Genomic DNA, 16,831 nt, shown 5'->3' with positions numbered 1-16,831 from the left:
TTTTAAAAGCATATTCTAGTTTTTAAATGTATCTGCTATACCAATTTATTTTTGGAGAGACAGAGTTTCACTTTATCACCCTCAGTAGAGTGCTGTGGCATCACACAGCTCACAGCAGCCTCCAATTCCTGGGCTTAGGGGATTCCCTTGCCTCAGCCTCCCAAGTAGCTGGGACTACAGGTGCCCACCACAATGCCCAGCTATTTTTTTTTTGTTGCAGTTTGGCCGGGGCTGGGTTTGAACCCATCACCCTTGGTATAATATGGGGCTGGCGCCCTGCCCACTGAGCCACAGGCACTGCCCTGATATACCAATTTTTAACTTAGAACTTGTTCTTATTTTTTGTTGTTTATGAATTAAAATATATGTATTTTAAGCACATATAGGCTCTAGTAGTTAAATAAAAATAAAAATATATCAGGATTTAACATAGAGGAATACATATAGCCTCAAATGTTTGGATTCAACATTACCCAATTAAAATCTGCATGATCCAATAAATGAGGTTGTAAGTGATTATTTAAAAATGACTTGTATCTTGAAGTTAGGTTAGTTTAGTAAGAAGTGTATATACATACTTGAGATCTTCTGAGAGAAGGTAAATGTTACTACATGCTCTTCCATGACATTCTCTAAATGTTGTTTTTCTTCTTGTAGTGCCATTCCGATTAAATGTAACACCTCAAAATAAAATGTTTTGTAACTTTTAGTAAAAAAAAAATCAAGTACACATTTTCATACGAAATAGCAAAAGAGAACTCATTCAATATTGAAAAAAGATAAATCAAACTTATAATGCAGACTAAATGCGATAAACAATAAATAAAAGTACTACTTTTTATTAAATTAAAAGACTGATGTTCATATTCTAATCAAGAGTTCTTGGTAAGGAAAACAAAATGTTATTTTTTCAGGGAGTGAGAAATTTCAATTGTAAATTCTTAGGAAAGCTAAAATTACCACCAAGTGTGACCAGCAATTCATATAATATTTAATTTTCAGTTTTGTCCCATACTTATATCACAGTCTTAAGAAATCTTCGATGAATCAATGGCCGAATAATTACAAAACTAGAAGTATTTATTATGTAATGATCTAGTCTCTGATACCATCTAGTTCGATTTCTCTTACGACTAAATGTTCATCATCTGAGGAAGAGGCATACTTTTTCGTCCTTAGTACCACCTAGTTCATAAAGACACTTATAGTTCTTCAGTAGATCTCACAAAATCCCCCTGGGTAGAGTGCCATGGCATCACGCTCACAGCAACCTCTAACTCCTGGGCTCAAGCGAGTCTCCTGCCTCAGCCTCCCAAGTAGCTGGGACCACAGGCGCCCGCCACAACGCCCGGCTATTTTTTGGTTGCAGCCGTCATTGTTGTTTGGCGGGTCCGGGCTGGGGATTTGAACCCGCCACCTCAGGTGTACATGGCTGACGCCTTAGCCGGTTGAGCCACAGGCGCCGAGCCGCTCCCCAATTTCTGAAGGAAATATGTGTGCTGTCTCTGTGTCTCTCCCTCCACATAGTCAAACTGTGGAGGGAGTGAAACTGCCAGAGACTTGAAAGGACTAGGTTAGCCTGACTGACATAAAGCAAAGGTGCACACACAGGCAACACTGTTCATGCCTCCTTTCTCCATGTCCTACAAATCTTCTGCTCGCATAATGCTGACAGTCTCTAGTACACCGTAGCTCCCTGCTTTTACATAGTAAATGTTCATAAATGGAAGGCAGGTGCACGTATACACACACCTTCGCCAAGGAGATACTTGAGCCTGCTGAGATAATCCAAAGAATGGTAGTTTGAGAGGAAGGTCTGTTTTCATTTGAATCCTGGCTTTACTGCTTTCTAGCTATGTACCTTCAGAGAACCCCTCTGAGCCTATACCATCATCTTCAACATAGAAAAAAAAGAACTTCCCTCTAGAGTCATGGGGCTTACAAATACTATAGGTAAGGTGCCTAGTACGGAATAGGGCCCAGGGTAGACATTCTATTAACGGCATAATTATTATGCCACTTACTAGTTGAGTAACAGAGGAAGTTAAGTGAACCTCACTGAAACTTGGACTCCTCATCCACATGATGGGAAAAGTTACATCTACTCACAGAGGTATTATTATGTGAATTCAATGAAGTAATGTTAAGAATGACTTACATTAGAGCTATAAAATAAAATGCGGACAAGGTTCCAGAGTTGCCACTTATTAGCTATAGGAACATAAGTTCTCTGAGCCTCAAATTCTTCAACTGCAAAATATGGATACTGATGAACTCAAGTTTTGGGGAAATAATGAAGTTAGAAAGATGTAAAAGATAACAAACATCATACCACTATCAGAGTACTACACACATAAAGACCAGGATCCATCAAGGCGAGAGAGACTGGCCAATGGACTGTGATAATCACAACCATCTGGTATGAAAAAAATCCGCCAGCACGTCTTTTTATAGAACAATATACTATATTTTAAATGTAGGTAACAGTGCATTTCTGGCTTCACGTTTCTGGGTACAGATACTGGTAAGATATTTTGATTTTACTACAAAACACTAAAAGATAAGTAACAAATGTCTTCACACCTACCCTTTGCAGCATGGACTCTGACCAGGAGTATCCATTGTGTTCCACAGCCCACTGCAGAATCGTTCCCATGATGCACAGCATCACATCTGACTGCAGAATGTTAACCAGACTCGCAAATAAAGGGCAGAATGGAGGCAAAACTGGAGGTGGAAGTGCTGAAAATACATTTGTTATTGGTTTCTTTTACAGAACATGCCTTAAACAACCCTATCCCTTTGTTACTTTTGATGGTCGTCATTCACAGAATGTTCATTAACAGACATCTTAAAACTATATTTTACCGTCCCAAAGTCAAACGCATGTAAATAGCACTAGTACAAAGGAAAGCCTTTCTTTTCTCTACAAAGGTCTTAAGTCCTGAGATAAAAGCATCAACCCAGAGGTGAGTTAGTGCCCATTATTTCTATATTAACATGTTTATTATTCCTTCGAACAGGAGAACAGAAAGCTTATATTTAAATCTTTCATTCCATCAATGACAACCATCACAGGTATCAGGAAACGATGTTTAACAAGAGATGAGCAAGAGATTTTTGGAATGAGGATTAAAAATACCTGTATCTTCTTTATTTTGTCTTTTTAATTTCCGTTGAGCTTCTTCTGCCTAATAAAAAATAAAGTTATTTGGACAGGGAATTAGCAGCACAAAACAACTCGGTATCAGTGACATAAGTAATCATCTTTGCTATACTATCTTCTTATTCTAGAAGATTTTTATCCTTAATGTTGTAGTCCTCCCCCTAAATTGACATATCAAGGTTCAATTTCTTTCTACTAAAAAAGTCCCCAAATGAGTTATTGATTTAAAAGGCAAGAGAAACATGTACAAAGTCAAACCAAAAAACTTAAGGTCTAAACTCGATGACCAAGCATCATAAACTAAATAAAAGCTTATGGTGAAGTTTTAATGCCATTTATTGAAAAAGTGGTTTTATTTTCTTTTTTTTTGAGACAGAGTCTCACTATGTTGCCTTAGGTAGAGTGCCATGGTGTCACAGCTCATAGCAACCTCAAACTCTTGGGCTTAAGCGATTCTTTTACCTCAACCTCCTAAGTAGCTAGGACTACAGGTACCTGCCACAGTGCCTGGCTATTTTTTGGTTGTAGTTGTCATTGTTGTTGGGCAGGCCTGGGCTGGGTTCGAACTCGCCAGCTCTGGTTTATGTGACTAGCCCCCTTGCCGCTGAGCTATAGGCGCTGAGCCTGAAAAAGTGTTTTAAGAGAAGACTGCAGGCTGGGTGTGGTGGTTCAGGCCTGTAATCCCAGCACTCTGGGAGGCTGAGGCAGGTGGATCGCCTGAGCTGAGAAGTTTGAGACTAGCCTGAGCTAGAGTGAGACCCCGTCTCTACGAAAAGTAGAAATGCTAGCAAGATGTTGTGGCAGGAGCCTGTAGTGCCAGCTCCCTGGGAGGCTGAGGCAAGAGGATTGCTCAACAAGAATCACAAGAGTTTGAGGCTGCTATGACATATGATGCTATGGCACTTTTACCTAGGGCGACGGAGTAAGACTCTGTTCAAAAAAGAAAAAGAGAAGACTGCAAAAAGCAAGATTTGATCACCTAAGAATGATTAGGAAAACTGCACAGGTTCCTATGGAAAATCATGTTAAATAGTACCAATTCTGAAATGTGCGTAAAGTGGGTTAATTGATTATAATACAGATTGAAAATTTGTCTTAAATAGCCAACAACTATATATATATATATATGCATGTATCCAATCACACGTACATATAAGATAGTATACATATATATGTACACATAAATACTAGGGGAAGAATCCAAATGTTAGGTGGTGGTATTCTAAGTAATTTGTACTTTATTCATTCTACCTTCATATAGTTCCCAAATTTTCTACAAGCAATCTAATCTTTCCTCATTTCACTTGTTTGTTTTTTGTTTTTGAGTCAGGCCCAATTGTAGCTCACTGTGACCTTGAACTCCTGGGCTCAAGTGATCCTGCCATCTCAGTCTCCCAAGTACCTAAGGACTACAGGTGCCACAGGTGCACGCTACTGTGCCTGGCTAATTTTTCTATTTTTTCTTTGTTAGAGATGGGGGTCTTACCACATTGTCCAAGGTGATGTCAAACTCCTGCCCTCAAGGGATCTTCCTACCTTTGCCTCCCGAAGTGCCGGGAATACAGTCATGAGCCACCACACCCAGCCCCCGCTACACTTTTAATTTTCCCAATTACCTTGGACTGCTCTGCCCTTGAATAGTGATAGAAATACAAGTTGAACTCTTTGGCACATTCTGGTTTCACTTCATACATGCCTCGTCCTGTTAATCCAGGTTTCCTACGAGTGAAAAGCCCTTACAACATTATTACTAAAGCCATACATTCATGACATAAGTCTTAGATATTAAAATAAGAAAGCAGAGCTCATATACTGCGGTGCAATGCAGTGGCAATAATTTAAAAGTTTAACAGCAGCTAATATGTTACATAAATTGCATCTTCAAACAACCGAACACCATTAATAGTGATGTTAATTTCTCTATTCTGACATATAAAAATGTCTGTAATATGTTCTATTAAGTAGAAAAAAGCATTTTTGGGGGTTGCAGTTTGGCCAGGGCCAGGTTCAAACCCACCACCCTTGGTATATGGGGCCGGCACCCTACTCACTGAGCCACAGGCGCTGCCCTAGAGAACTTTTCTAAGCAAGTTACAAAACTCAGAAGCCAAATAAGATAGATATTTAAAAAGATATGTGTGAAACGCCATCATAAACCAAGTGATAGACTGAGGGAAAGTACGTGCAATGTATTTAATAAAAGTGAAAGGTACTTCCATGTATTTAATAAGAATCGAAATCTCTAATACATACAGAAATACTTATGGAACAATAAGATAGGGATAAACACTCGTAAAGAAAAATGCATGGAAGTATGAAAGAAACGTGTTCCTTCAAGTGGCCATTAAACACATGAAAAGATGCTCAGTCTCATCGGCAGTTAAGAGTAATGCAAAAAATTTTTTTTCTGAGAGTCTTGCACTGTCACCAGGAGTAAAGTGTAGTGGCGTCATCACAGCTCAATGTAATTTCAAATTCTTGGGCTTGGGCACTCCTCCTGCCTCAGCCTCTAAGTAGCTGGGTTTAAAGGAGCATGCTACTGCTCCCAGCTCATTTTTCTATTTTTCGTAGGGACTGGTTAGGCTGAAAGAGTAATGCAAATTAAAATAAGGTAACATTTTTCACCCATTTAATGCGTAGAAATTAAAAGATTGTACATATCAAAGAACTGCAGAACTGCCGGACACTCTCATATATTGCTAGCGTGAGTGTAAACTCCTAACTTTTCTAGGAAGAGAATTTTTGACGTTCCTTTTAATCGAGCAAATCCCCAAAACATTTTTACAAGTAAAGATACACATGTCAATATAAAGATGTTCAATACTTGTTTATAACACAGAAAATGTGGAAAGTATATACAGTAGAACTTCTATAGTTGACCGTCTCCGCACACTGACCACCTCCTTAAGCTGACCTGGTTTTCCCAGACTAGACACGCACCACATGTATGCACCAGTGCAGCAGGCCTAGCTCCTTACTTTGAACACCTCTGTATGCTGACCACTCTGTTACAGTCTCTTGGGTAGTCAACTTACAGAAGTTCTACTGTATCACAACCACTAGGGAAGAGATTAGATACATTACAGTATATGACTACACAGTAGTAAAAAAGAATGAAGTAGGTCTATATGCGCTGGGAGTATGTATTAAAAAAAAAAGGAACACCAGCAAGACACAAACATATAGAAAACCCCACTGAAATTTAATTTTAAAAAAGGTTATAGAACAATTAACTAAAAAATGAACCAATTTTTTTTTTGAATACCCAGGTGTGATGGCTCACGCCTTATCATCCTAGCACTCTGGGAGAATGAGGTGGGTGGATTTGCTTGAGCTCAGGAGTTGGAGACCGGCCTGAATAAGAACAAGACCATCTCTACCAAAAACAGAAAAACAAGCCGGGCATTGTGGCCTGTGCCTGCAGTCCCAGCTACTCGGGAGGCTGAGTTTGAGGTTGCTGTGAGCTATAACACATTCTACCTAGGGCAATAGAGTGAGACTCTGTCTCAAAAATAAATAAATAAAGATAAATAAATAAAGCTTCTCTTAAAATGTAATAACAGAAATCATCTGAGTGGCTGGATTATAGGCAATATTTTTTCTTCACATTTTTCTGAATTTTCAAAAGCATGTATTGTCTTTATAATCAACAAAAATAAAGGCACTGTCATTGGGGTGGGAAACAAAGAACAAGCAGGATTAAGAAACTGTCTCAACAATGTCAAGGGGACAAACTAGGTTACTGGACTCTAGAGAAAGCAGCATTCAGAGGTCATCTCACAATTCAGGTAGCACATTCAAATGGAAACAAAGAAAGTCATTTTAAGAAATAAAAATGCACTTACTTAAATCACTGCTCAGGTTAATTCTAGTATTTGAAACCGTCAGCTAGCTATGAACATCTATTCTGAACATGGTGAAAACCCTCATAATGCTATACTGAGTTGCGGAGTGCAGCGTGACATCAGAAAAGTGAAATGTCAGTGAGAAATCTAATTCAGAAGTAGAATTGGAAAGTGGCATTCTCTGAAAGTAACAACTTCATTCTCAGTTAAATCAGAGGAAACACTCTAAGAAAAATGAATTAATAGAAAGAAAAAAGTGAAATAATAAGAGGCAAACTCACTTGAAATGGGCAACTGCTTCGATCACACTCTCCATGCCAGTCTCTTTGTTCTCCTACAGGAACGAGAAATGAGTGAGTGTGTTTTAAGTTAAAAACTAGGACTCTGAGCATTACACTCTCATTAACCCAGATAGCAACCCTGGGAGGTAGATATATGTGCATTTTTTTTTTCCAGAGACATGGTCTCACTTTGTGGCCCTAGGTAGAGTGTCATGGTGTCACAGCTCACAGCAACTTCTACCTCTTGGGCTTAGGCGATTCTCTTGCCTCAGCCTCCCAAGTAGCTGGGACTACAGGCGCCCGCCACAATGTCCCATTATTTTTTGTTGCAGTTTGGCTGGGGCCGGGTTTGAACCCGCCACCCTTGGTATATGGGGCGGGTGCCCTACTCACTGAGCCACAGGCACTGCCCTATATGTGCATTTTTATAGATGAGGATTCCATAGTAAACATAATGATTAGTATATAATTAGGTATGGTACTTATTTGGTAAGCTGACAGTCATTCAGATCGATGTTATTTTTAAATATATAAAATAGATTATAATTTCTTAATTTTTTAAAAAGTCACTACCCCGTGACATCAAGGTAAGTCCTTTTAAAAAGGCCAGGCATAGGGCGGTGCCTGTGGCTCAAAGGAGTGGGTGCCGGCCCCATATGCTGGAGGTGATGGGTTCAAACCCAGCCCCAGCCAAAAACTGCAAAAAAAAAGCTAGCTCATGCCTATAATCCCAGCACTTTGGGAGGCCAAGGTGGTGGATTGCCCGAGCTCAGAAATTCAAGAGCATCCTGAACTCCCATCTCTAAAAAATAGCTGGGTGTTGTGGCAGGCACCTGTAGTCCCAGCTCCTTAGGAGGTTGAGGCAAAAGGATCACTTAAGCCCAAGAGTTTGAGGTTGCTGTGAGTTATGACGCCATGGCACTCTACCAAGGGTGACAAAGTAAGACTAAAAAAAAGAAGTATTACTATGCAACAAAGATAGGGTGAAATCCGGGAAAAATAAATGCTTAAGATTGAAAGTTTTAATCTGTGTTTGAAATTAGGGGAAAGATTTTGAAAAGTCTCAACGAAAATAAAGTCCCTTTCCAATTGTACGGGCTAAGTATTTGAAAAGCCTCATGGCTGAAAAACAGGTGGCTGAGGAACTCACTGCTCCTGGGAGGAAAAATAGCTGCTATTCAACCTACGAGTGTCCTTGTGACTGTTATTCTACACTCACTAACATGAAATACTGGCTCATTATTAAGGATAGTCTTTGGATGCTTGAGAAGGAAAAAAACTTTGGAAACTTTAGTCAACATAGACGAGTAGGTATTTTTCACTCCCTTTCTCAATATATTAACTAGATTTCAAAGTATTATCTATACCCACAGCAATCTTGGACTAAGGCCCTACAACTACAAAACTTTAATTCTAAGGACCGGATTTACTTTTTTTGGTGTCTCTATCTCTTTTAAGACTTTCTGTAAAAGATTCTACTCTTAACAGAATTTCTCTTCCTATTTTACTTTCCTATAATACTATCCCCAATATTCTTTTTGTAATTATTTACATTAAGAGTGACTGGAGTTACACACCTCCTAGAAGAACAGTTCTTACGATTGTGAGAAAGGTACACAGAAGTAAATGTAGGCTGGGTGCAGTGCCTCATGTCTATATTAGCATTTTGGGAAGTTGAGGTGGGGGGGTGGTTTCTTGATTTCAAGAGCTCGAGAGCAGCCTTAGCAAGAGGGAGAACCCCTCTCTACTAAAAATAGAATAATGAGCTGAGCACAGTGGCATGCTCCTGCAATCCCAGCTACCCAGGAGGCTGAACCACAGTTTGAGGTTGCTGTGGGCTATGATGATGCCGCTATATTCTAGCCTGGGTGACAGAGTGAGAAGTGAGACTATCTCAAAACAAAACAAAACAAAACAAAACCCAAAAAACCAAAACAATAACAACAAATAAAATGGAAATCTATACAGACTAGACTGGTAAGTAGGGAAGGATTTCTAAGATTTTCTTTTTAAAAAATACAGCACTTACATCTTCGGGTAAAGACTTCACCAATTCACTATGAGCCATAGGTTTGATGCTCAACTGATGGATAATCTCCCGCTTAATTTCATCTGTAGCATTTACCTGTCCAATTCCAGGACTAAATCTCTCTCCTGTCGAAAATGAAAAAGCATACATACATGCATTTAAATTAATCACAATACTTAAGTAATACATACTTCTAATTCATGCAGCATGATATATTTCCCTAGTTGAGTGACTCCGAGCAACAGGAAAGCAATGACTGGTCTTGCAACAAGCTAGGGAGAGAGCAGCTCCTGACCATACTCCTGAGTCTCTGGTAAGGGCAGGCTTCAGGGAGTGGAGAGAGTGCTGGTTGCTATTTTGGACAAATGGGATCAGATTAGATGTAGTCAAGGAAACCACTTTCACTCCAAGGAGGGAGAGCCTTCCTTTCCCCTTCTATCTTGTTAGTGGCAAATAAGATACCAACTTCTGAAACCTCCTTCATTGGTGTTGCCTCCTGATAGTATATAGTCTTCTTTAATCTATGGACCAAGAGTCTGAAATAGCTAGGCAGGTGGGAGAAGGTAAGGAATAAAAGAATGGGAGAGATGGGAGGGCTGAAAATATATGTAATAAGAAAAGAAATCCACACCTATTAGTCATAGGTATCCAATAGCTTAGAATTATTATATCCAAAGTCAAGAAGACACTTATGTACCACAAATCCATGGAGAGAAATCTAGCTAAGGTATAAAACAACAGTAAATAGGCCAGGCATGGTGGTTTACACCTGTAATCCTAGCACTCTGGGTGGCTGAGGCAGGAGGATTGCTTCAGTTGAGGAGTTGCAGACCAGCCTGAACAACAGCAAGACTCTGTCTCTAATAAAAATAGAAAAATTATCCAGGCATCTTGGTGTGTGCTGGTGGTCTCAGGTACTCAGGAGGCTGAGGAAGGGGATTGCTTAAGCCCAGAAGGCTGAGGTTGCAGTGAGGCTGCAGAGAACTATGATGATGCTGTTGTACTCTGGCCAGGGTACTACACTGTCCCCCCAAACAAAAAAAAACCCCTCCACCCCCAACAAACAAACCCAGAAACCACTAAATAACTCCAAAATATCTTATTCCTTGCTTGTTAAATTTGCTTGCTAAATTCTCTTGTCCCCATTTCCCCCCAAACACAGCCTTCTCATTTATTCGGCTTCAGTAGGTGTAAATTCTCCTTTTTCCAAAGCACCACAGTGCTGCTGCTCTCAACAACACAGAGACAGAATGATGGATATTCCCTCCCCTAAAACTGAGTATCCTCTGAAAACAACAAAAAACGCAGTTTAGAAATTCTGAACTACTTGCTGCCACAAACTCTAATGTCCTTTATAAATGTCTCAAACGATCTACACTTACCAACAAGCATAATGATGAGGTACAGCATTTCCTCTATCAGAGTATTGTTCTGTTGAACAACATCCTGTAACAAGTGGAGGGAGATCAGTTCAGAGATGAAAATATGCACACTGCATCATCTCAGATGATCAGTATATCCAAAAAGAAAGATGCTCCTTTAGCAATATGCTGTGGTCTTGTAAAACGTCTTCTTACCTTATGAGTAATCTCAGAACTAAATCTCTTTCCATAGTCCGGAGTACTGAAAATCTGATACAGTTCAAAGCGGCTGAGCACTATCATCAGGAAGTGATTCGGATCCATCATGGAAGCACCTGTCTTTTTTTTTTTTTTTTTTAAATGTTTGAGATGAAGGAAGAGAGGAAGGTCAAAAGGGCCACTGAACAATGAGCAAGAGATATTCTGGTTTGCATAGGAGAAAGCACTTTATCAATCCCAACATGTTTACCAATCCCAAGCCCCACCTGTGACAGACGATAGGCATGGTCAGGAATCTTAAGCCAGTGAAAAACAAAACCCAAACAAAGTCCCCCCAAAACTTAAACCCACATATCAGAATAACATGGACTATGAGTTCTCTTTCCTTCTAATGCTTTGAAGTAATTTCTTATGCATCCAATTTCTAATTTTATTCCAGGGTTCTCTGATCATTGTTTGGGGATCACTGTATGTATGTACTTAGAGAAATGTGGCATGTCAATTAAGTTTCAAGGATTTTTTACTATACATCATGTTAACCTATTATCAAGCTCTCTCAACTCACTTTTTTGTGGTAAACACTGTATTAACTGCGCTGACAGCTTTTAAATATTATTTGTATAAATTATGAATTAACCTGAATTTTATTTTGAATCAAAAATTTTGTTTTGTTGTTGAGACAGTCTCACTCGGTTGCCCAGGCTAGACCGCCATGGCACCAGCCTCACTCATGGCAACCTCAAACTCCTGGGTTCAAGACATCTTCTTGCTTCAGTCTTCCAAGTAGCTGGGACTATAGGTGCCTGCAACGATGCCCAGCTAATTTTCTATTTTTAGTAGAGACAAGGTCTTGCTCTTGGTCAGGCTGGTCTCAGACTCCTGAGCTCAAGTGATTCTCTTGCTTCGTCCTCCCAGAATGCTAGGATACACATGAGAGCCACTGTACCCAGCTAATAAGCGTTTGTTTGTTTTTTAAATTTACATTTCTTTTCTTTTCTTCCAGATAGAGTCTTGCTCTGCTACCCCTGTTAGAATGCAGTGGCATCATCACAGCTCTATAGCTCACAGCAACCTCAAAGCCCTGAGCTCACGCAATCCTATCTCAGCCTCCCGAGTAGCTGGGACCACAGGCTCATGCAACCATGCCTGACTAATTTCTCTTTTATTTTTTCTCCCCATTTTTGGTAGAGATGGGGTCTCATTCTTGCTCAGGCTACTCTTGAACTCCTGACCTCACGTGATCCTCTGGCCTTGGCCTTCCAAAGCGTTTGTTAGGATTTGCAGACATGAGCCCCTGCTCCCAGTTGAAATTTACATTTCTTGACTTTTTCTACAATTACTAAATCCACACAGACCAACTATGTGACAAACACTGTGCTAGGCAAAAGGGACAAAGGAAAGAAATTAAGACATAGTTGTCACTGTTTGCCGGGTGCGAGTGATGAAATGTTAAATAGGCAATCACAATCTAGGGTTGTGAGTGCTCCGGTAGGGGGGAAGGATCATGTTATGGCCCTCACAAAAGGGATGTTAGCCAAGTTTCAGTGAGTTCCAGAAGGACTCCTAGAGAAAATGGTGCTAAAGTAAAGACTAAGCCACACAGAAAAACAAGTTAGCTAGGAGAAGTGAGGAGGGAGGGGCGGGGGGTAATCTAGGCAACAGAAGAAATAAACGAGCAGAATTTAAAATTTAAGAGAAGGCACAGCCAATTCAGGGAATCTTTACAGACCTTGAAAATTAAAGGGGGTCAAACTAAGGGGCTTAAAATTAAGAAGGTATGGGGAGGCTTGCGCCTGTAGCTCAAGCGGCTAAGGCGCCAGCCATACACCAAAGCTGGCGGGTTCAAATCCAACCCGGGCCTGCCAAACAATAATGACAACTACAATCAAAAAATAGTCAGGTGTTGTGGCGAGCACCTGTAGTACTGGCTACTTGGGAGGCTGAGGCAAGAGAATCGCTTAAGCCCAGGAGTTGGAGGCTGCTGTGAGCTGTGATGCCACAGCACTCTACCTAGGGCGACAGCTTCAGGCTCTGTCTCAAAAGAAAAAAAGAAGGTATGGAGGAAATAAGGGGAGTTATTCTGAGCACATTAGTAACTCTGAGATGCATCCAGGAAATCTAGACGGGAATGTTTAATACCATGTTAGCCACCTGAGTTTAAGTTTAGTAGACAGGGCTAGGCTGGAGACACAGATTTGGGAGTGATCACGTGCATAGGTAGTCCTCGGAATATGAACGAGATCGGTTCTGTAGGTTTGTTCTGAAGTTGAATTTGTATGTAAGTTGGAACAGATACATTTGCCTACTACCTGCAGTAGCCTCCGTTTATAAGAGTGAATTGTGTATCAGTTGGATGTTTGTGATTCAGGGACTGCCTATAACTAGGTTCTGTGGAAATAACAAGAAGCAAAGACTCCCCACACCTTTAAGTTCAATTTGTTTTTAACTTATTACCTGAAGCATCATTATATCCTTGTCAAACATCTCGCGCCTGCATTTCACATTATGGTAGTAATAAATCTAAAAAAATAATTAGTGACATTGGGTAAATAGGTTTTTATTGGCATTGCTCCCTCTTCTCACTAAAAAAGCCTCTTAGTTTGTACGAGCGCACTTATGCGTGTGATGCAGTCTGCTAAATGGTTAACCCGATCTTAAAAGAGATTAAATAATCAGAAACTTCTAGATGATAGTAATCATTCTATGGTTCACACTTTGCAGCCAACTTTCTGGGCCTCCCAAACAAAGTAAAAGGTGGTGGTCTCAGGAACATTAAGAGCTACCGAAAATAGGAACAAAATCCATACCCACCCTTTGAATGAAATTTAAAAAGTAAAATCTAAATTTTAGAGACATGCTAAAAGAACTTTTACCTCTTAACCCAATTTAATTTATTTATTTTTATTTTTTTTATTTTTGAGACGGAGCCTCAAGCTATCCCCCTGGGTAGAGTGCCATGGCATCATGCTCACAGCAACCTCCAACTCCTGGGCTCAAGCGAGTCTCCTGCCTCAGCCTCCCAAGTAGCTGGGACTACAGGCGCCCACCACGACGCCCGGCCATTTTTTGGTTGCAGCCATCATTGTTGTTTGGCGGGCCCGGGTTTGGGATTTGAACCCGCTACCTTAGGTGTATGTGGCTGGCGCCTTAGCCGCTTGAGCCACAGGCGCCGAGCCAACCCAATTTAATTTAAATAGATGAGATCTTGATTTTTATTACTTAATATTCAACTTTGTTCTCACAGGTTATTTCAAATGACAATGAAGACCCCTGCTGTTCATCTCTATTTTGGATTTTATTTACAGACAAACGATGACGGAAAGTGCCAAGAAAATTTTTGGTTTCTTGTTACATTTTTCTTTTCAAACGATTTTAATACTGATAGCGAGTGATACTTAGCTTCGCTGACTAAATCCACTGAAAATGACAATCTTCACAGAAGGCAAGGAATCAAGGGAAAAAACTCTCCATAGAGAGTGTTCCAAAAACACTTACCTGGTTTACTAGAGAGAACCCGTTCCTTCTCCACATTCCAGCGTGGACTTGGGCGCATAAAACAAGACATCTCAGAGGATGTTCTATCAACATGGGTGGACTAAGTTCACTCTGCACAGACAAAATAAGCAAAAAACACAAAAAGTCAACTTATAAAGAAAGCTTGGTTGGCAGGAATGGACATTTTTATCAAATGTAAGTTAAACGATTCAGCTGAAGGCCTTTAAGGAAAAGATGGAGATCCTCTGAGGAAAAAGGGATCCTTCTGGCATGACTGGCTTTGCAGGGGAGACTCTTGCCCGGGGCTCTCCAGTCTGCTTCGGGCTACCCCACAGATTTCAGACTCACCAGGACCCATAATTGTGTGAGCCAATTTCTTAAAAATCAATCAATTTCTCTTTGTCTCTCTCCCCATACATATATGCACACACATATTATGAGTTCTGTTTCTCTGGAGAACCCCAATAAATAAAGTTTGCTTCAAACTTTAAAGTGATTTGAAATATAAGGACCATGATAGATATATATTCACTTTTAAAGGTCAGCACCACTTACCAGAGGTAGGAGCTCTGGAAATTTATATGCCACTTCACTTTTGCTTAATAATACATGCAAACCTGCACGGAAGAACAAGCACAGCAAGAAAGTATTTCCGTAAGTGAAAATCATTTAGAAAATAAAATCCCTACAAATTCACTCAACTTTATGTATCTTCTTTTCTCTTTGGGAACCTACTAGGTTACAAGTTAAGATACAAAATGAACCATATCCATAAACAAAGCTTTTCAATGTTCATTCCTATGAATATATATATCAAAAGCTCACTCAGAACTTGTCTTAATTACATGTACCAACATATACTGATGACATTTTAAAAAGTAAATGTTAGATGGACAAACAGCAAATGTAGCTCTATAACTATGCTAAAAACAATTTATATATGTTATGCCAACTTTAAGAGTCACCTGAAAGTCACTGGGCCATCTAGTTTGTTCCCATTTAAACTATAGTAGTGAGAGATTCTTCTGGTAACTGAGTGGGAAAATTAGCCTTTGGAACCCATGGTCTGCACCGATCCTGACCTCACCATGGATTCCCCAGAACTTCCAGCTTAGGATCAAAGCCTCCTTGGCTTCTAACCTCAACAAGTGCTTCTATGGCTCAACCTTGGTTCATTCCGATTGTGTCCTGTTTACAGTGTTACCTAAACAGAGAATGCGCTTTACAATCTTATCAATTACGTTGGCTACTTACTCGAGCCTGGTTTGAGGCTTTCTTCATCTGTGAAGACCTGTACTGCTAATCCCATTCTAGTAACTTGTTCCCAACATTTATTGCTCGAGCTCCATTAGAGCACATGCCTCAACTTAATCATGAACTACTTTGTATTTGCTTACTTAGCTCTCTAATTGGATCATAAGCACTCAAGCCAAGATTTATCAAATACAGTGAGATGAAAACTCAAAATTATTCACTCAACAGCTTTCAGGGAGGTAAAGACCTAGGCAAAAATTAGTACATTTTTAAAGTACTGACTGCTTTCACTGTGCGTAACTATGGGCATCAGCTTCTCTCCACAACGCCAGGTTTCTACAGGCAGAAGAGATCAGTGGCTGAGTTGGAGACAGGATTGACTTTCTGGCCTTCTAGTCCAACACTTTTCCATAATACCATGCTATCTGTTGTCTACGTTAAGGATTGGCTGTTCAGTTGCTCAAAACACATATAAAAACAGAACTGGGACTCAACAAGTTCTAGAAATAAGAGATTTCCTCTTGGGATCACAATTTCATTTTAGGTAATTATCTGTTGTACTATTTTAATAATCATATATTTGAGAATAAACAACTCCATCATCTTCGCAGTAAGTTATCTTAAATCAAGGATAACATGATAATGTTCAGAACAAAAAGCCTTCAGAATGAAAGAGGGATCATTACTACTAACCCCATGTACATTGAAAGGATAATGAAGGAATACTATGAACTCTAGGCCTAAGAGTTTGACAACTTAGGTGAAACCGACCAATTCTTGAAAGACACAAATTATCAAAGTCCACACAAGGAGAAACAGCCTGAATAGTTTCATATTAAAGAAACTGAATCAATAAATAACCAATAACCTTCCAAACACTAAAGCATCAGACAGCGTCACTGGTGAATTCTACCAAACATTCAAGGGAGAAATGACATTAATTCCCCACAATCTTTTCCAGAAAAATCAAAACAAAACAAAAGTACATGTTTACGTCACATTAAGTCACTAAGCCACAAATGTAAGATAAATTACATATTCTACAATGAGTACAAATATTACCTTCAGCACTTCTCTTCCTTCTATTCCCTGAGTTAAAATGGCACTAAAAATACTAACAGTATATGAGCAGGCTAAGAATAGAACCAAGAAATACAGAGGGTATACTGAAATGAGTTGTA

At 39.8% G+C, this 16,831-nt stretch overlaps 1 protein-coding gene across 3 annotated transcripts in view; it reads right to left on the bottom strand.

The window, feature by feature from the left end:
• UBR2 (ubiquitin protein ligase E3 component n-recognin 2) overlaps positions 1-16,831 on the bottom strand; it is a 117,126-nt gene that overhangs the window by 38,219 nt on the left and 62,076 nt on the right. For all 3 annotated transcript variants that reach the window (XM_023512778.1, XM_023512779.1, XM_003789194.3), the window contains exons 16-26: positions 14,952-15,013; positions 14,397-14,507; positions 13,356-13,421; positions 10,899-11,021; positions 10,704-10,767; positions 9,322-9,446; positions 7,293-7,345; positions 4,783-4,885; positions 3,143-3,191; positions 2,588-2,742; positions 579-681 (exon numbers count right to left, since the gene is read on the bottom strand). In XM_023512778.1, the coding sequence (XP_023368546.1) occupies positions 579-681; positions 2,588-2,742; positions 3,143-3,191; positions 4,783-4,885; positions 7,293-7,345; positions 9,322-9,446; positions 10,704-10,767; positions 10,899-11,021; positions 13,356-13,421; positions 14,397-14,507; positions 14,952-15,013 (1,014 nt within the window). The remainder of the gene's footprint in view (positions 1-578; positions 682-2,587; positions 2,743-3,142; positions 3,192-4,782; positions 4,886-7,292; positions 7,346-9,321; positions 9,447-10,703; positions 10,768-10,898; positions 11,022-13,355; positions 13,422-14,396; positions 14,508-14,951; positions 15,014-16,831) is intronic.

The sequence above is a fragment of the Otolemur garnettii genome, unplaced genomic scaffold (assembly GCF_000181295.1).
Source record: "Otolemur garnettii isolate 467f Iridium unplaced genomic scaffold, OtoGar3 scaffold00031, whole genome shotgun sequence".
Taxonomy (NCBI): Eukaryota; Metazoa; Chordata; class Mammalia; order Primates; family Galagidae; genus Otolemur; species Otolemur garnettii.
Note: the sequence above shows the minus strand (reverse complement) of the source record. Positions and strands in the feature narration are given on the sequence as shown.